Source organism: Gasterosteus aculeatus, chromosome 20, assembly GCF_964276395.1.
Source record: "Gasterosteus aculeatus chromosome 20, fGasAcu3.hap1.1, whole genome shotgun sequence".
In the NCBI taxonomy this organism is placed as follows: Eukaryota; Metazoa; Chordata; class Actinopteri; order Perciformes; family Gasterosteidae; genus Gasterosteus; species Gasterosteus aculeatus.
The window spans coordinates 18,906,515-18,926,575 of record NC_135707.1 but is presented as its reverse complement, the minus strand read 5'-3'; the positions used below and the strand labels follow the sequence as shown (position 1 = coordinate 18,926,575).

The 20,061-nt window shown below is 43.0% G+C and overlaps 2 protein-coding genes across 2 annotated transcripts; both read right to left on the bottom strand.

Annotated features, from left to right (window-relative positions):
- Positions 1-1,227: 1,227 nt before the first annotated feature.
- LOC120810074 (polyadenylate-binding protein 1A) lies at positions 1,228-7,235 on the bottom strand. Its single transcript, XM_040164297.2, has 15 exons — positions 5,356-7,235; positions 4,975-5,168; positions 4,726-4,841; positions 4,225-4,364; positions 4,048-4,142; positions 3,786-3,923; positions 3,429-3,524; positions 3,071-3,343; positions 2,858-2,948; positions 2,620-2,742; positions 2,388-2,530; positions 2,158-2,242; positions 1,916-2,046; positions 1,670-1,760; positions 1,228-1,587 (listed from the first exon to the last, which is right to left on the bottom strand). Exons 1-14 carry the CDS (start codon positions 5,546-5,548, stop codon positions 1,671-1,673), a joined length of 1,908 nt encoding a protein of 635 aa, XP_040020231.1. The 5' UTR covers positions 5,549-7,235; the 3' UTR covers positions 1,228-1,587; position 1,670.
- A 280-nt stretch (positions 7,236-7,515) lies between these two features.
- Positions 7,516-18,816, bottom strand: LOC120810075 (14-3-3 protein beta/alpha-B). The gene is made up of 6 exons (XM_040164298.2): positions 18,677-18,816; positions 14,610-14,918; positions 10,846-10,969; positions 9,345-9,508; positions 9,171-9,266; positions 7,516-8,566 (listed from the first exon to the last, which is right to left on the bottom strand). The coding sequence occupies exons 2-6, from the start codon at positions 14,907-14,909 to the stop codon at positions 8,510-8,512; spliced, it is 741 nt and encodes a 246-aa protein (XP_040020232.1). The 5' UTR covers positions 14,910-14,918; positions 18,677-18,816; the 3' UTR covers positions 7,516-8,509.
- Between the last annotated feature and the right edge of the window lie 1,245 nt (positions 18,817-20,061).

Genomic DNA, 20,061 nt, shown 5'->3' with positions numbered 1-20,061 from the left:
ATCCAAATAACTAATATTTCAATTTAGCTGACATTTCTTTACTGAATATAATACTAGTCTCCAATTATTTGGTCCAAATCTTGTTCACAAAAAGAAACACTTGCAATTTGAATGATCTATAAGTTAGGTTCCACAGCTGGATGCGTCCACTCAGTGACATGTGCATGCAGTCCTTCTTTGTGTGAATATTGAGTAAGAACTGCATACAATGTAGCCATGTGACCACAGCAGTCATATAATGTAATCACCCAGAGGATATATAGTCCAACAAGGCTGCAAATCACAGGACAAGGGGGGGGGGGCGCTTGCTTCAGGTATTCACACATCACAACTTTAAGGAAATACTTTGTGATGTACTTAACACTAGATGAAAGGGACACCTGGTGGAGGACAACAGAACTGCACTTCATGCGTTGCAAATCAGAGCCGCATTCCAGTAACGTGCTGCATGCAGTCAGCTGGGACATACGGCTTCCTTATAGCAGGCCACCTTCAACGTTGTCACTCTTGCTCACAAGGATTGTGGGTAAGAATAGCCAGAAGTGCAGGATGGCTTGCATGCTGCAAAGTGAGACCAGATGCAGTAGAACATGCTGGACTTTTTTGAAACAATGACAAGGTATTGGGACAAGAATGTCTTTGAGGCATACTGAACAGTATGGACATGCAGTGTGCAGTCACTTTTCACTGCAAACCTCAATAAACATCTGCCCAATCACCAGTGTTCAAGGCTGTCAAAAAGGGCAAGAATAGGAGTGATTACTGTAGATATTAAAGATAACCCGACAATTAGTGGCTACAACACTCACCTTCAACCGCTTATTCTGGGATGGTTCTTGGGGACAACAGCTCCAGCAGGGGAACCCAGACTTCTTTCCCAGCCACATCTACCAGCGCTGACTGCTGTGTGGCGAATCTGCCAAGTCCCGGGACTAGGGAGGCACCATGGGGATTTCCTTACCAGGTGCCTAAACCACCTCCATGTTCTCCTTTCAACGCAAATGAGCAGCGGTCCTACTCCAAGCCCCTCACGGGTAGCGAACATTCTCACCCGATCGCTAAGGGAGACGCCAGCCACACTCGAGGAAACCCATTTTGGCCGCTTGTACCTGTGGCCTAGTTCTTCTGGTCACAACCCAGCAATCATCTTAGGTGTAGGAGCTTTGACTGCCAGCGCAGCTCTTCGTGCAATGCTGCCCCACTGATCAAATTAAATAGAGGCTTGAATTTTGAATGAGAATTTTATTACAGCCAGCAGTTTACAATACAAATCACCTTTCATAATGCTCAGCTATCACCTTCCTGAACACGGCTGATATTCTGAGCACTGACATAGTAAAATGACATAAAACAGAGGAATGCATTCAAATGTATGATCTCGATTTTTTTCTTCCATTTTTCAATTTTTTTTTTCCCAACAAATTTTTGTTTATGATCAAGGTCTAGTTTTATCATCTCTAGACCTGGCAGATTATTTGTGTTCTTTTTTTAAGAAATAATTTATCATTTTTCGATGTTTTCAGAGTTTTAGGTTTTTCAATGTTTAATATTTTTTTCGCTTTTTCCATCGGTGAAGCAGGTTTCAATCTGGGGGACAAAAAGAACAAAGTTTTAAACTTCTGTCATCTATGCATTATCTGATGCCAAAAATAAAAATCCCCAAACGCACCTTAGACGCTGGGAACCCCAGCAGGGGTGGTGGACTTCTGAGCAGCCTCCTTAGCCTGGTGGGCCTGGAGCACAGCAACAGCCTCATCCACCTGAAACAAGACCACCGTGAATGAACCACTGCACAAAGAGCATTTACATGGTACTCGTTCAGGAAGCGGCTAGCAATCAGGCTCGCTCTACGTGAACGATCAAACTTTTTTCAAATGGCTACTCGGGACATCCAACAGCTTTGCAACCAACTGACCTTTGAGCGCAGCGACTCCGGGGACTCGAGCATGTGGAGAAGTTCAGAGTTGTCAATTTCCAGCAGCATACCAGTGATCTTGCCAGCCAGGCTGGGGTGCATGTTCTGGATCAGGGGGAACAGACGCTCACCTGAAGGAAGAACAGCAATTAACGATCGCATTTAATAACAGGATGAATGTGTCGAATAACGCGTTGTGTTCGTTAGTTCCCTGTACATCTGTGAGCAGAGTATGTACTGACCCAGCATCTGCTTCTGTTCCTGAGGAGGGGCAGCAGCCAGCATGGAGGCTGTCAGGGGCTCTTGTCCTTGGACATGGACAGCAGGCTAGATTTGAGTGAAGGGACAAATAATTATCACCATTTCTATACAGAATAATTCAATGAAGTAATGGGCATTGTAAATTATGTACACATTGGCCATGAGCAGTCAGCACAATAGCTATAAATGCTAATGGTCAAAAAGCACATACCTGCTGCATGTTGACCTGTGGCTGGGACGCCATGTGCTGCTGAGGGTTGCGCACACCAGCGGCATACTTGTACTGGGGCATGGCTCGCACTGGAGCGGCAGTGGCTGATGCACCTGTGGGGCGCTGGCCCAGGGCCTGGGTGGCTGGTGGAGAGGAAGTATTTTTAAAAGCTGTTTCTGGGAAAAACAAGCAGTGACAATGTAAGAAAAACACTCAGATCTGAAATACTTACGCATGCGCTGAGACGCCATCATGCGTGGGACCTGGGCGTTAGGGGTGGTGGTGGGACGGATGGTGTTGAAGGCCTGGGGTCTGGGAGCTGATGGGCGCATGGCATTGGGCATGTTCTGGAAGTCTGAAAAAAGGAAACCTCATTAGAGACTCACGTAGAAGAGATCGGTGCTAGTTAACAATTCAGTTACAACACCACTTGGGCCATTCTTTTCACAGAATACTGCGTTTGTACTTACGTTGAGGACGCACTCCTTGAGTGGCCCAACGGGGGCTGGGGCGGAGCTGCGCCAGCTGGTTGGCGGAGTAGTATGCGGCACGGTTCTGGGCCTGAGACGGGAAAATGAATAAAGATTGCGTTTAGAAACACTGGGTAACGCCATGGTAACAACGCAGCTTCACCTCTGCTAAACAGGATTTAAAGTAGGCAGTTACATGGGTGCGAGACTCACCTGAGGTATAGCCGCCATGAAGTAGCCCGAGGGGGGGGCGGGCTGATATGGGTTGAGGACAGGGTTGGGCACAGCACGAACTGTGGCCATCCTCTGCATGTACTGGTTTGTTAGATGGGCTTGACGCTCCTCCTTACGCTGGGCCAGGGCCACATACAGTGGCTTTGTGGCAACAATGCGTCCGTTCATTTCTGTAACGGCCTTTGTTGCCTCCTCTGGGGAAGAGAAACACACAAAGCCAAAGCCTTTGCTGCGGCCCCCCTCCATCATCACCTATAGGAGAATTAACGCATTAGAATGGATCCCGTTGAAACCATCAACAAACATTAACAATGAACATGATTGCTAAAGCCTTTACCTTAGCGCTAGTTATGGTTCCGAATGGAGAGAATTCTTTACGTAGGCGCTCGTCGTCCAGGCCATCATCCAGATTTTTCACATACAGATTGACACCCTGGAGAAGGACATTGGTTTGTTGTAGAACATTACAATGTCAAAGTAATTTATTAAGAACGAGTCAGATAAATCTAATCATGTACAGACAGTCCGAATGTATTCAATGGTAAAAAATTGCAACTGCAAAATGTGACAGGGCAAAACTTGAACTCTCATCTGTTGCACCAGAATAACTACTCATCAGTTCTTTAGGGTTTTGAAGGGTGGTGCTGTAACAAGTCGAGTATATTGTCTATGCCTGAGAGGAAGGCAAACAAACCTGGTATCTGGTCATACGATCCTGTTTCATCTGCTCAAATTTACGCTTGAGCTCATTCTGCCGCTCTCCTTTCTTTTGTGCGCGGCCCACATACACTTGTCTGCCATTAAGTTCTTTGCCGTTCATGTCGTCCACAGCCTGCAATGAAACAAACAAGACACGACTGAAACAGACAGGATGGACTCACAGCATCAGCAGCAGAGGAACAGGGAAAGTTCTCCTTTTAATGCCCCTGAGAGAACAACCATGAGCTGATCCTCACCTTTTGTGCATCCTCGTGTCTCTCGAAGCTGACGAAGCCAAATCCCTTTGATTTGCCACTCTCATCAGTCATAACCCGGATGCTAAGGGCAGGTCCTACAAACAAAACAGCAATGAGAAACCAGATCAATGAACAACATATTTCAGTGTAAGCATGCCAATATCAAGATTATCTCACCATATTTATTGAACATCTCCCTGAGCTTCTCGTCATCCATGTCCTCCCCAAAGTTCTTGATGTAAACATTGGTGAACTCTCTGGCGCGTGCCCCAAGCTCAGCCTCCCTCTCTTTGCGAGACTTGAAGCGTCCAACAAATCTGTGGGTCGGATTATGAAAATTATTAACTGTATTACACCATTACCATGATATTCAACTTTTGCACTGTCAGCGTCATACACAGCTCTTTGATAACTACAAAACAATGACAAGTTACTAGGGTGTTGAGCTACATTACGTCATACGGGTAGCATCTTACAACTACACTTTTCCCTGGTTCTGTCGCCGTAAGATTCAAGGGCATCTTCATTTAGTTGTATGAAAACAAGGACACTGGGTATGATTGCAGGTTGGTTTGTAGACAAGATGCAGTTAAACAAACTGATTAGATATGAAAATAATGTTAATATGACACTCCAAAAAATATGTATCAAAACAAGTTTGATTGTAGTCCCACTTACACTTTTCTGTCATTGAGCAACATGCCATTCATTTTCTCAATGGCGCGCTCAGCAGCCTCGTGGGTCTCAAAGTGCACAAAGCCGTAACCTTTTGAGCCATTTTCATCACAAACCACCTTGGAAAGGGGAGATTTCACCATGCATTTAGAGACACACACACACACACCTTTGGTTTTAATCTTTAGTCATGCAAACTAGTGTTCTGTATGTAAAGCACTCAAACACAAAAGGAAAAGCTGCCCTGGCTACCTTGCAGGACAGGATGTTTCCAAATGCAGAGAAGGTGTCGTAGAGGGCTTTGTTATCAATGGACTTGTCCAGGTTCTTGATGAAGATGTTGCCAACCCCACTCTTCCTCAGGGAGGGGTCCCGCTGAGACCACATAATGCGAAGGGGCCTGCCTTTGATCACATCGAAGTTCATGGTGTCCAGGGCTCGCTCAGCTGGGGGGGAAATGTCGAGAATTACACACGGTTCACGTTTTCCAAGTCAGTTTGTAATAAGACCTGTTATACTGTGACATTAAATGAATAGTGCATCACTTTCTTTAAGGGGGGGGGGGGGGGTAAGATAGTGCTACATCCATCTTAGCATTAGCAGGCATTGCGATACATACTTGAGCAAACTTACCGTCAGCGGGCTGTTGGAAGTTGACATAGGCATAGCCGAGGGATCGGCGGGTGATCATGTCTCTGCACACCCTGATGGAGAGGATGGGCCCAGCCGGGCTGAATTTCTCGTAGAGCATGGCCTCGGTAACGTCTGGATGCAGGTCCCCCACATAGAGGGAAGCCATTGGGTAGCTGGGCGCGCTGGGATTCATGGTGGACGACGTGTGGTCGCAGGCAGTACAACTAAGGTCTTAGCGCGATATATTGTCAGACAATATATGCCTCCTTTATGAAGAGATTCCGGTCTCTTCAATAACTTCGCAAAATGAGCGCAGTCACACACATACACACACACACCAACTGTCTAACAGTTAGCAACGTGGGCAAGTTAGCTTGATTAGCAAAATGTCGGAGCGAGGCCTAAGCGGTGTGGCTCGCGGACTTCACAATGTTGATTCTGTACTCAACCTCAGTGAGTCAGTCAGTAAACTTCACTGGCGGTAAACCGAGCAAATGTTCTCATTCACAAAAATGACAACGGTTGCGAGAAAAGGAATAAGCGGTTGACACGATAATTGGCTAACGGTAATCACCCACGCTTTCAACAATGAGGCTAACGGCTTGGCTTGCTAACGTTTCTTCTCGTTTCCGTCTTTCGTTCTTTTCGAAGGCGGCGTCTTCTTTGCGTTGCTTGAGTTGGCAAATGAAATCCTGCTTCACCGATTTTTTTTTTCTTATAAAAATATGTCTGCGTGTGCTCTCTAGCTTTTGGTTTGTTTCATAATAATAAAATGTGTGCCGAGACTAGCTCCGGAGCACACCCTACGCAGACGGATTACGAGAATGAAAGGAAGGTCGGTGGAGGTTGTTTCCCGATCCTAGTCGAAACCACAACGCGTGTAGCACCAAGGTGACGTCACACATATCGCGATACTTCACACGAGATGTGTTTCAGCGTATTACGGACGGTTGTTCTCGGCATGTTAAATTGGGCCAATTGAGCAATACGTTGATCTAAATTACTCGATGTACCCATTGTATTTTACTGAGTCAGCTGAACTGATGCGGAGGGAAAAATAACTGTCACATCTAACTTACATACTACTCGAGCACTGTCGAATATCATCCCCTTTAGTTTGTCTAGGCTTTAAACAATGTATTTCTCCCGCACATACGTTTGACGTCTCTTAGAAAAGTCTGCAGCGAAAGTGGTTTTACTTGAGTGCATTCTCCCATTTATTCGTATGGGCACTTAAAGGCGTTACTACCACATTCTGTTCGGGCTATGACAAAACAAAATCACATATTTTTATTATGTTTGAATCCATCAGTAACTCATATATCTTTTCAACCCCTGGAAATAAGTCGGGCAAAATAATGCGACATTGAGCTTCTCAGCACCTATAGTTTCACAGTACTGATGGAACGGGGATGGAAATGGGAAAAAAACCTGCTGATGAGATGTGTTGTAATCACATGAGTACACATCTTATTTTTTTACATTACCCACTGAGTACATTCGAACATACCTTGATTTCACGTGTGCAAACGGAGGACGAAGCGTTCTCCGCAGATGGGCCATTAACTGGATCCCTACCATCAAGGGTAGAGACCGGATTGCAATGCCGCATTCCACTGCGGTGGCAATGCAGTGGCCTCCTCCCACGTAGTCATGGCAACGGGGCAGTAAAACCGAGCGCAGTGCTCATTTATTATTTATTTTTTTAGCCTTATTTCTGTTGTTCATGGAAGTCAGTTTACTGGCTTCTTGATTTTGGCACGAGACACCAATGAGGATGCTCGCACCCTCAAAACAGTTGTCCGGAAGGGTTTAACTGCAAATATTAATCCCAGCCTTGAAGGTGAATGATATTTTGCAGTAGTAAACTTTCAGCGTACTGCAGTGTGTGACCGGTGTGCTTGTCGTGCATGATTTAGTTCAAGGGCAGCTTCTCCCAAAGCAACGGAATCAAACCAGTCCACAAGGAGAGGACGTGTCCCTCCCGCCTGCTTGCAGCCTCAATGACTCTATCAGTTAATGACTCACAACAAGAAGCATCTCAGTTACAAAGGGAGCCGACTTTAGCATCCAAATACAGACAACATTGTGGCTTTGAAGGCAAGAAAATTACTCAGGCCTTCAGGTATAGATCACTCCCGATAACAGTATCACACAAGGTTGAAACTTTTAAATTATTTTTTTTATTCCACTTACATGAAATGACACATATCCCCCCCAAATAACAGTTATGCTTGGGTGTCCTGTATGAAAATTCCAAAGACATGAACAAAGCTAGCCCGCCCGACCACAACCATCCATACATCTCCACAAACTAATTCTTAACATGCGGTTGAGGCAAGTATTGAAAAAAGAAAAAACGAGAAAAGACTAAATCAAATGAAAAGTAATATAATATTAATTTGATAAGCAGTCAACGTGGGATTTTATTTTTTATACTGCTGTGCTCAAAAACACGCAAGCGTGCTCTTTTGTTCAATATTTTCTATACCTCATAATTGATACATAGAAATACAAAAGCAGGTTCACCCGAAAACAAAATAGAGTAGAAAGTTGAGCAACTGACAGTAAATGGAATGTAACCGTTGTGTTCCAAATAAACCTCGCCTCCTAACCTCCTCACCGCCACCCTCTATTCCTCCTGCCAAGCACGGACCGACAGCTGCTGTCTCCTACAGTGTGTGTAGCCACGGTGCATCATCGAGACGGTGTTAGTCGACAACAGGGCTGTTAACACGAGGAAGATGCACACACAATAGCACTGGTTTCTTACTATAGAAGTTGCATGATTCATGAGCTTAGAAATGCATTCTTTCCCACCACCTCAATAATGCAACAACCCTATTGCTTCCTCAAAAAAAAAAACAAAAAAAAAAGTTAGCAGACAAGCAACCAAACACTTTACCCTTTGACATGGACCCTCCTGCCAAGCAATTTAAAACTTACCCTCCCTCCCCATCCCCTCCCCCTACAGTTACTAGAAAAGAAGGAATAGTAAACCGACAGGAATGAGATGAGTGTTGGGAGAACTAAATAAAAAAAAGATGGAGATATTTGGACGACAATGATAATAAGGTGGTCTCAGTGTTGATGGACATGTTGAAGATGAACCAGGATGATGGCAGGTAGACAGGGACGACTGTGGGGTTCTGGATCATTCTCTGGTCTCCTCTGTCTCCTCTGCTTCTGCCTGGTTGTCACAGGTCCACAGCTGAGAAAAGACAGGAGGAAAAGCGGAAGCATTAATACCTACTTTCTCGACTGTGGGTGAGTGGGGAGCATGGTCATCCAATAAGGGCGGTTAGCGGTTCGATCCCAGGCCTGGCTAACCCGCAAGTCGCCGTGTCCTTGGGAGACACTTAACCCCAACATTGCTCTTGTAGCTGCGACTACAGGCGCTATACAAGTACAATGCATTTACCATTACCATTTATCTTTTCCCTTTGGTGTTTTAAAGGCATTTCGACTATTCCATTCACAGGTCACTAAAAAAAACAGCAGTTTCAATTAGCTGCAACCATTATTTGTTTCATCAACTGATTAAACAGCAGAAAAATTAATTTAAAGATTCAGATTTACATTCATCTTAAAGGGATTCTTAATAAAAATGTCTGGGTTAATTTCTTCAAAAGTGAATATTTTCTCTCTGAATTGAGTAAACAATATCTTTGGCTTTCCAACTGAAAATAAGACAGTAGAAAAGAGCACCATGGGTAATGGGAAAACAATACGATTGAGAAAATGTCTTATCTTCATTATTCCCGTACAAAATTTGGTAAATTAATCCAAGTTTGTGCATCTAATAAAAAACTTACTGTCAGGTTGTCCCTCAGTAGCTGCATGATTAGTGTACTGTCTTTGTACGAATCTTCACTCAGTGCATCGAGCTCTGAAATGGCCTCATCAAAAGCCTAAGGGATTAAAACACGTTAGTGTAAGAATGTACAATATTCTCTAGTGGTAGAAGATATCTGGTGTTGTGAACTCACATCTTTAGCCAGCTTGCAGGCCTTCTCAGGTGAGTTGAGGATCTCATAGAAGAAAACCGAGAAATTGAGGGCAAGACCCAGGCGGATTGGGTGCGTGGGCTGCATTTCCTCTTTGCTGATATCAAAGGCATTTTGGTAGGCGTCCTTTGAGTCTTCCATAATGGCTGAGAGAAGAAAAAAAAGCATGATCACTATGGAGCATTGAACCTGACAATTGAGTAGTCAACATGTGCTTGTGTGTCATGTCGTTTTATCACGCACGTAAGTGATTGAAGTCTAACCCCCTCTGCAACACACCTCAAATTTTGTCCAACACTGAGTGGCTGATGGCGAACACTATAGAAGGCCCACACCTATGTGTGGTACGAACAAGGGCCTCTCTTCAGTATAGAGCACCAAGGAGACGGCTCGATGAAAGTTTGACATGCTATATTCAGATATATCGGACAGTTTCTCAGAACATAATGTGAAAAAGCACATATGGAAGGCAAACCTAACCTCTGCCTCAATGAAGGGGGCGTGCAAGAGCCTGGAAAATGGACTTCCATTCCAGTGACGTTATAAATAAATAATGGGAGACCAATGCCAGAGCTAAAAGGTTTGCTTCAAACGACGGGACATAAGAACTCGATCGACTACTCACATTCAAAGACAAATTGCTTTGGAAATGTTTGGAACCTCAATAGATTTTGCTTTGGACGAACAGAATAAATATTAGCAAGAGGGAGGGAGGAGGCTTCTCATCCCTCATTCGCTAACATTACATTGATATCAGAGTAAGCCGTTGATTTCCCATTATTTATTTCAGGATTTTTTAATATGAAGGTAAGGTAGGTAAATTTTTTTGTTTTGTCGCTTAGATTTTTCAAAAGTTCCCGAGAAATAGACACTGTACTATCCGATAACAGTTATTGTAACCAGCAAAAATGGTTGACGTGATTTGTGAGGCGTCTGTCAGCCAACTATCTGACATTAGCACGTTAGCCTACGTTAGAAAGACTGACGTTCATGTCTATTACAGTATCGAGGCAGCTATAGACCTGAAGATGACATGATGACACGAGTTGGCCAAACAAACAAGCTTGAAAAAAATATGACAGCTTGCGTTCGAAGATTACTTTGAGGACCGGACCACCCCACCACCACCCAAAAAACATTTTTATTGCAGATCTACATGAATCACACAAATGACCTATTTTGAAACAAAAACGGCGAATTTTGTCGAAAGGTGACAAGTTTGCACCCCTGAAGGAAATTATCTTTTGTTTTTTGGTTACAAATACATCTAATTTTGAAGATATAAAATCTTGTTTGCTCCTGGAGTTCATTAGGTAATTCATTATGATATTGAAAACATATCCATTTGAAGCTTCCATACAAAAAGTTGTGAACACTGCAATCGAAAACAGGAATACCCCCCCACCCCCACAAAGAAAATCATTTACACACATGTAATGATAATGAAATAAACTCTACCAGACAGTTGGAACAAAAGACTCACTTTTCCTCTCTTCTCCTGTGGCCACCTCAGCCAAGTAGCGGAAGTAGTCTCCCTTCATTTTCAAATAGAAGACTTTGCTCTCCGCTACGGCGGCGTTGACGATGAGATAAGTTTCCAAGAGATTCTGTAGCAAGAAGCAAACAAAACATGTTGTGGACTGGTAGAAAGGAACAGGCTGTAAAGACGTTGGCTGTAACATGTCCACTAATAAACACTTATGCAACTGACATCAGAAACAGCAGAGTAGATTTGTATTCTTGGTTACAACTGCAATAAAATATGTACACAACTCATTGGTAAAGGCAATGCATGGATTTCTTCAAGGATCAGTTGATAATAAATCCCATCAAGTGGTCAGTACAACCCATTCAAATAATCATGATCAACATTAGTCACCAGGACCTGAAGTCACCTTCAGGTCCTGGTCAGACCACGTGATGGGGTGGGAAAGGGTGAAGGAGGGTTGAGCAGGAAGATGGGTGCATGGATGATTGATTGGGGGAGGATGCTGAACTCCTGATGAGCTTTTGCTGAGGAAGTAGGTCACTGAGCGCAGCTTCTCCCTCTCAACACGAGCATGCAGCACTTGAAAGCATCTCCCTGTTGCCAAGCTTACTGCTAGCTGGCAGGCGGAACAGAGAACCATACTGTCTTAAGAGGTTGTTGGAGCATCACTAGAAACAACTATTTGCTATTTTAAGACCTAGCAGTGCTGTTGTTCTGAGCAGATGAGTCACTGTGTTTTGCACTTGTGGGGATGCATTTTAGTGCACGTGTACGTTAGGGCTATCAAAAATGCTCAAAAATGACGTTCGACTATTTGCTTTTAAAAAATCACAGTGCGATTTCTTGGTGTGAGTAAGTTGATGTGTGGCGGGAGTGCATGACTAGAGACCGAAATGCATGAGACTTTAGCCCTGCGAAAACAAACAAATGCTGAGTGATGATCAAGAGTTTTGTGCAAGCAATTTAAGCTTACAATTCTTGTCCCAAATATATATTAATAGTTTTATGTACTGACATTGAACGCTCCGAGCGAGCTGTGCCGTGGTAAACATGGAACTTTTCCTTGGCATGAAACTGCAAATAATCAAACTTTGCAAGACTAAGACACATTTTTATTTACTCTCCTCTTTTGGACCATTCATTTTTCAATCTGTGGTCTTGTATATATTTTGTGCTTTGTCCCATATCGGTTATTGGTGACATGTATATTTGTGTGTGTTGTACTTTTTAATGCTGACATATACGGTAGTCCAGTGCCCTTGTGCATATACTGTGGGTTATACGGTAGTTGATGTTATGCGTGTAAAGGGAGACACACGGTGATCCATTAAATCAACTAAGAAGCCTCTAATGCATTTATTTACAAATGCCATTTTAAATGAATATCATAGAACTTGGTTGTTTAGCTGTATACATTTACTTGCACAACAATGATGGTAGTAATTTAATGAATAAGCTTCAAGTGTTTGTGAGTGTAGTATAGAGTTCTGACGTTAAAACCAATCTTAAAATTAAAATTTTCAGTTAAATTTTCAGATTTGTATTTTTTTTTTTTAATGTTCAAGGAGCAACCTGTACTTTCTAAAGTATTTTTGCAATGTGAATTTGCAGTTCTGTTTTAGAATAAAGGGTTTGAAATTAAAGCTTTTTAATGCCGTTTTTTAAATCTGATTCATCAAAGAAATAATCGACAGATTAATCGATTATGAAAATAATCGTTAGTTGCAGCCCTAGTTTACTCCACACAACTCCGTGTGGAGACAGCAGAAGTTTTGGGCCTCTAATGCTCTCGGCATAGAAATAGTACTATAAAAAGAGCTGCTCTTTGGTTGAAGGCAAAAGTGAGATTAGGTCGAAAATTCGGTCTGAAAAAGAATGAAATTGGTACTACTACGACTACTCTTTTTGATACCAATAGCTCAAATACAGGCCAGTGAAAATGGATGAGTGACAAAGCGCGAAAAGTGGTCGGTGGCAAGATCCTTTTTCAGAACGGCACAAGCCAATCTCAGATGGGTATTTACCGACAAGCAAATTCCATGTAACGTTAAATGAGTATCTTCATGACTATGAGTTTGTTGTAAATGATTTTTTCTAACTTTGAGAACACAGCAACTTTGAAGTAGCGCAGCGTCTTGAATAAAGTCATATGTGTCTTAATGCGAGGCTTTAGAAATAAACACAAAGGGATTCGGTATCTGAAACGGGTAATTTGGCCAATGTTTTGATAACCGACCACAGCCAGCGGACTGACTACTTGCCCCGCCTTTCCCTCTATTGTTTTAGCGTTGCCATGCCTCTCTGAATATCGCCATGTTCCTAGAATATGATTAGAAGGTGCCTTCACATTTAGCGACCTTTAGCTTCCACAGGAACTAAAAAGGAGGCTTCCTACAACGCTGTATTTAGTTCTTTACACGTGCTAGCTCTTGTGTGTATCAACAGAATACCACAAAGAAACAAAAAAGGTACGCTTCACTTAGTGTTGGTTCCCCGCTTATGATAATGACAATTTAGAACAGAAATAAAACAATTCTTTCACGTGGTCAGACAACACCTCGGACAAACTGATTCAAGTATATCCCAGCCACGTCCTTGTCATACAATGCTCCTCCTCTGCCCCATTTACATTCATCCCTCCCTATTTTGGTCCCCATAAGGATGCTCAGCCGAATTGGAGGTCAGCGGCTGCCATTACGGGATTAGGACACGCTGAGTCCCTGGACAGATAATTCACTATCTGAGATGAGCAGAGATTGGACAGATGCGTGGCTCTCAATACCACGGACAATGCATTGTCGTCCAATATGAACTCCGCACGCAATTTTTAATGCATTTGCAGTGCATAACTTAGTACAGAATACAGAACGCTTTCATGTACCAGGAGAATTTCATAACACATTTCTAAGCGGAGAACCTTGTGGCGCAAATAGGCGACATGATGCACAATTCATGCCGTTGCAGTACCAGTACTCTGGAGAGGCCAAAAAGGATGTTTCAGCAATAACTCATAATGCCTGATACTATGGCTTGGCCAAAGATTCATATCACGGTATTTTGTATGATTCTGTCCATACCACCGTGCGCCCCCCCCCCCCCCCCCATCATAATATGAATACATGTAACCAAAAGAGGACCAATGGGAGCTTTGTAAAGAATAAATATTATGCTGTATTCACAAAATATTCTGTATTGCGGGAGCTCATTCATTCTGCGTTTTCTTACTTTGTCTTCTCAGAGTTATTTATGTATTACTTCAATCTGCCTTGGACTGCTCAGTGCCAATCAAATTGAGAAGTTGGTCACATATCAAAGAAACGGCTTATGTGTAGTGTGTAATGCATCAGCAGTGAGCATTACCACAAGTCAGCATTAACCCACTTGCTACTTCATATAGTACTGGAGAATTTGGCAAACTAAAACTATGAATCATTAATTACGTCTATATACCATCACACTAATTGTAATACTCACCATGCCTTAGTGAAAATGCGGTAAGCCAAAGCCACCACTTTTAAATGGATAACCAACGGATGACTAAAAGATGGAACATGAGACTCAAGACTGCTAGATGTAGGAATGAGGATCTTGGGCGTGGCACTTATCACGGTTCAACACCATGAGAAGTTAAAGTACGACTGAGGAGCTTATCTCCCCACATTTTGTTACATAACCAGAATGTTGATGACAAAAGGCTGCAACAAAACAACGCTTCAAATGTCGTCCAATAAAAACAAAAAAAGGGGTAAGAATCTCACCAGCACGTCCTCGCAGATTTCTTTCAGCTCTTTCTCAATCTTTTCCCGGTACTCTTTGGCCATGGTCTTCTTACTTTCGCAGTCTGCCTTCTGCTCAATACTGGAAACCACGCGCCACGAGGAGCGGCGGGCACCCACAACATTCTTGTAGGCTACTGACAGCAGGTTGCGCTCCTCGTTTGTCAGGTCGACGTTCTCTTCAGTCACCGCTTTCATAGCAGCGGCCATGTCATCATAGCGCTCAGCCTGCTCGGCCAGCTTGGCCTTCTGCACCTGTTCCTTCTGGACTGCCTCGGTCATGACTGCTCACTGGACAAAGAAAAGCAGAGAAGGAAAGAGAACAGCTCGTGGTCAATTAAGCGCACTCATAGGGTCCTCATCTTTTTATTTAGACAGGTACCCATTTACCAGAAGCAGGAACGATTATATAGAATACGAACAACAATTAATTAACAAATAATCTATGTTGGTTTTACAGACGTAGCACATGATACAATCTCTTGAGACGTGCTGCTCTATTTAAAAAAAATTCTACAAGGAAACAGATGCACTTGATGACTGCAAAGCTGTGTGAGTGAATGCGCTTGCTATTCCTTTCCAATTACCCAATCAATTAAAACAGGGGTCACCAATTTTGGTGGAGCGCTTCCATTTGAATCTTTTTTTGGCCTTTACAGCAAACGTTCAGCAGTACAGAAAACACCAACCATTTCACAGATTTTTAACTGTCTAACAATTATGTTGAGAAAGATTAATATAAGTGGTGTAAGAAAGTTATTAAAAGCGTATACAAAATCATGGCCTTTTGGGGGACATCCATCCACACCTAAATAAAAACCGATACATCCGTTAATTGTACGCCATAACAAACAACTTTCTTCATATATTAGAAAGATTTGACCTTTCAATTTCCCCACATACTGAAGTACTAAATACTTGTGTTCAAAAGTCAGTAGTCATTTTGGGGTTATTAAAATAGGATTTCATACTAAAAAGGAGTACACGGTATAACAACCTAAGGGGGTTGTTTTAACGAGACATCCAAAGTACCTACAGCTGGATAAGCCTACTGACAAGCTGATCCAGCTTTCATCGGAATCAATAGTTGGGACACTACAGAGGAGAGATCATCTTTGCTTGTGTGTCCTACAAGGAAAAGAGGCAATGATAAGTGTGCGGGTAATTTAGCTTGGGATGCACTCCATATTAAAAAGCTGTCAGAAAATAATTTCTTTAAATACTTAATTGTCATCCATCCATCCATAGTCAAACCGCTTATCCTGCACACAGGGTCGCGGGGTGGGGGGGGGGGCTGGAGTCCATCCCAGCCAACTTTGGGCGAGAGACGGGGTACACCTTGGATTGGTCGCCAGCCAATCGCAGGGCCAACACACACATACAACCGTTCACACTCCCATTCATACACCTACGGGCAATTTAAAGTCCCCAATTAACCTGATCCCCAGAGCATGTCTTTGGACCGTGGGCCACTGGGCGGAGTTGAACCCAGGACCTTCTTGCTGTGAGGCGACAGTGCTAACCACCACGCCACCGTGACGCCCTTACTTAATTGTCAGCTACATTTAAATAAATAAATAAAAGTTCTATATACACCTCTCTATATTTCTACAGCACTGCAAGTTGTTATGAGAAAGCTACCAGCAATGTTAATGCAGTGATGTGTAGACTTGACACTCATACAAGGGAACAGGAATAGGCATTGCTAGATCAATAGCCTACATCTGCTTGACCCATCCAAAACCGCCAATGGGGTTCCACAGAAAAAAAAAAATCATTTCATTATCAATTTTTTCCATTCCAGAGTTCATGTAGTGAGGCTGCAGAGAGATTCTTTTTACTACAACACATTTGTACACTCCACGCTTTCCAAGTTAATAAATAAATTTCTATACCTGTGACAAATATTAAAAGGTGCTCAATGATCGTTTGACATTCTTAAGGCTAACAACAGGCACATTCTTAGCGTTTCAGCCCTTGAGGGCCCTGGCCATTTGGTGCTATGTGCAGGTAGGGGCGCGTTTGGAAGCCTGGTATTAAACCTTCCCTTTTGCTAAACTAGCAGAGCATTGATAAGCCCCAGCGTAACTGATGCTTTTCATTAATTTCCAATGTAATTTAACATTTTGCTGCACATTGGCTCTGTCGAGCGGAATTCCTCCATCTACAAACACACAAAACGCAAGCTAAATGGACCGCTATTTGGGGGGGGGCGGGGGGGGGGGGTAATCTTATTGCCAAGAGTTATACACCTGCAATACATCTGTAAACAGGCTAACTAAATCGAAAACTCATTCAATCGTCTACCGCCACCATGTCTGATGCACAATGGGCCAAACCAGGGGTCTCTCTGCTCTGTAAAAAAATCTACATGCGTGTTATTTTTAAATGTTGAAGAGAAGAATATTGCTCTGATTAGCTTCTGACTACTAAACTAAAAACCTTTAGTTAACTACCTGAAGGCCACCGTAGTTAAAGAGGGGGGGTGAGCAGAGGGATGCAATGGGCCACACACCACTAGGTGCCACTAAATCGTGCTCCCTAATGATTAACGTTAGCTTTGTAGAATAACTACCAGCACAAAAATCAAAAACACTTAAGTGCTTAACAGTCAAGTCAAGTCAAGTCATTTTATTTTGTATAGCCCAGAATCGCAAATTACAAATTTGCCTCAGAGGGCTTTACAGTCTGTACACATACGACATCCTCTGCCCCGAAACCCACCATTGGCACAGGAAAAACTCCCCAAAAAATGAAAAAACCCTTACAAGAGGGAAAAAAAACAGGTTGGCAGAACTGTAACAGCTTCAGCACGGAGGAGCTAGTAGTGTACCCGACGGCGAAATGATGCAACCCACGGGCCATGTATTAACAGCAAATAAATGCTACATTAGGTAACGTTAGTTCCGTAGTTACACTTTGAGCCACGTGTGCCTGTAAGACCGCCTGTCAATGTCAAACAGCAATAATAACGTAATACATTTGCAGCATCAGTGGATTTGGTGTGACTGGTTAGCCTCCTCAGGAAACTCAGGAGTGCCTCCCTCGTTCTGTCGTATACACACACACACACACACACACACACAACCACCACACCCATCCCTGTACCTGTGGCTCACCGAACATGCTAGAACACGGAAATGAAAGAGCAAAATTACAGCGGGGCACTGTGATAAATGTTAGTATATTTGACCAACAAGAACACAACGCACCTCCAGTGTATCTCATTTTAGTTCAATCTAACGTGAGTCCAGACGAGAACCTCCATTCAGCGAAAGAATCGCAACCACAACCACTAGGCCCTCGTGACCAGTTTCCACAATGGCGTGGACTATTTCCTGAAACGAGGGGCTTGAAAATTCGGCTGGGAGTTAACGTTTAATGTAACCATTTTATCGTACCTATTCTGCAGTCAGTGTAAAATCCAATAATTAATAGCTCCGTTGCCACGTTCAACGGGTTTACGATTAACGTTATGTGATATGGATCGTCCTCGCGCCATGTCGCGTTAAGTTCATTTAAGCGGCATCATCGTTACCGTCGAGTGGGTGTAATTCTAACAGTGCGCGCAGTTAGCAGATGTGTAACGTAGCAAACGCAAAATTTAGATAACGTTAATTGGCCGAAGCGTAACACGCATTTAGCGCTAACGTTACATGCGACGTTGCGATTCCTCGTAGACAATGAATTGACGATTTAATTGTTTGCAAACAGTTGATGAGCACATTGAACTAATTAACATAACCTCAAAATGTAACGTTAGTTCAACCGTAGCAGGCCAACAGACTATGAAAGATTTAACCTTCGACCCGACTTCCACGTCTGCCCGTTTGATGGGCCGTTGAAGAACCAGCCATTAGACACATCCCAAACTGTAGCTAAGCTAGCCATTGTTCTTTGGTCCGAGGTTTGCCGCTACATGCAGCTCCATGGTCATTCGGAGGCTATGATTCTCTTCGATTATCACTAGATCTCACGATACATTAGAAACCCAACACTAAATGATGTAACTAAGAGTGCAGTTTAAAAAGCTTCAACTCATTTCATACCTGTGTTCTGGCAGATAGCAGTGATTTCGGCGTGCCAAGCTACAGCTGATTCTCTCAGCCCGTCTGTGTGAATGCAGTACACGGGGTTTCCCTCCAATCACACCAGTCCAAGGCAGGGCCAGAGCGCAGGGGGAGGGGGTAGGTGGGGCATGACGTCAACGTAACCAAGGCAACCGAACACGAGACATTGTGGGAGGTGTAGTTTGCACTCATTACCACCGCTGCACAAGTCTTCACGAGGCTAAAAAATGTAGTCAATATCGGCAAATTTTGATGCTTAAATAAAACATTGTTATTCAACCACTAAACCTCAACTTTACACAGTAAGTGATTGTGTGATATTGTCCTTTGTCTGACTGCAGGTGCCACATTTCAAACAGAATGCACCCAAACACAGCACATGGTAACTAACTCCAAATACTGCTCATAAAATGGGTAACAAAATGAGATGCTGTCTTTTTACATGCAGTGGGGATCTGTGGTTTGGTTTTGCTGGAGATGCTGAGGCCACAAACTAGAACAGCGAGCACATTTCTACAGACTATGTCTTGCCTAATAGAAACTACTATTTCTGCATCCTGGTTGGTTTCCAAGGGGAGAGAGTGAAGCTATTTCTGCCCTGTCACATGTTTTCCCTTTAGGCCAAGATTTCAAGCTTATAACCTATTTAAGTGCAGATGAGATCAAGTTGGCTGTAAAAATGCACAGGCGCCAGTGCAAGAGGTGTGGTCCAAGAAGGAAACAAGGAGTAAGCTGAGTGATGACAAATAGTTTAAAGATGCATAACCAGTCGGGCGAGTCCTCGGTCCTTCAACCACATCTAGCGAACTTTGACACACATTGCTGGAATTGCAAAATCGTTGCGGCTGCAATGGTTTTTCACATAATTATTCACTGACACTGGATATCACATTATTTTCAATAAGATCAACAATTGCAGTTCTCAGATTTTGTGTTAAATTGTGATTATTTGTGATTTACTTTAAAATGTAAAAGGATACTCGATGGATTTCATGCTTTTGAGGAAACGAACTTCCAAAGCCCTCTTGGAGTGACTGTTGGGATCATCATTATGGATAGTACGTTTCATGAATGTGGTCCTTCAACAGGGTATAAACTAACACGCTTAGAAACCTCAGATTATTCTCATTTAATTGGATCTGGAGCCCTAACTGAAAAGTGCAACTATTTAAATTGATTCATGTCCTTCATTCATGTCCTTCTTCTTCATCTCACAATTTATATAAATGAGCAGTCGCTGTTCGTAGGATTAATTTAGAAAAGGCCATTACAGTAACCTAACAATTCAATTTTATTAATACGCTGTATATAACATTGTGTGGATGAAGAAATTATTATTACAAAAGTAAAAATATGGATATTGT

Bases quoted from the DNA above. Each gene is read 5' to 3' on its own strand.
- LOC120810074 (XM_040164297.2), bottom strand. From the start codon at position 5,548: ATGAATCCCAGCGCGCCCAGCTACCCAATGGCTTCCCTCTATGTGGGG. The intron at 2,949-3,070 runs GTGAGTCTCGCA...TTCCCGTCTCAG, and splicing joins TCATGGCGGCTATACCTCAG to GCCCAGAACCGTGCCGCATA. The intron at 1,761-1,915 runs GTCAGTTGGTTG...GTCTTGTTTCAG, and splicing joins CGGAGTCGCTGCGCTCAAAG to GTGGATGAGGCTGTTGCTGT.
- LOC120810075 (XM_040164298.2), bottom strand. From the start codon at position 14,909: ATGACCGAGGCAGTCCAGAAGGAACAGGTGCAGAAGGCCAAGCTGGCC. The intron at 10,970-14,609 runs GTGAGATTCTTA...TTCTTGCTACAG, and splicing joins AAATCTGCGAGGACGTGCTG to AATCTCTTGGAAACTTATCT. The intron at 9,267-9,344 runs GTGAGTTCACAA...TTAATCCCTTAG, and splicing joins CCTGCAAGCTGGCTAAAGAT to GCTTTTGATGAGGCCATTTC.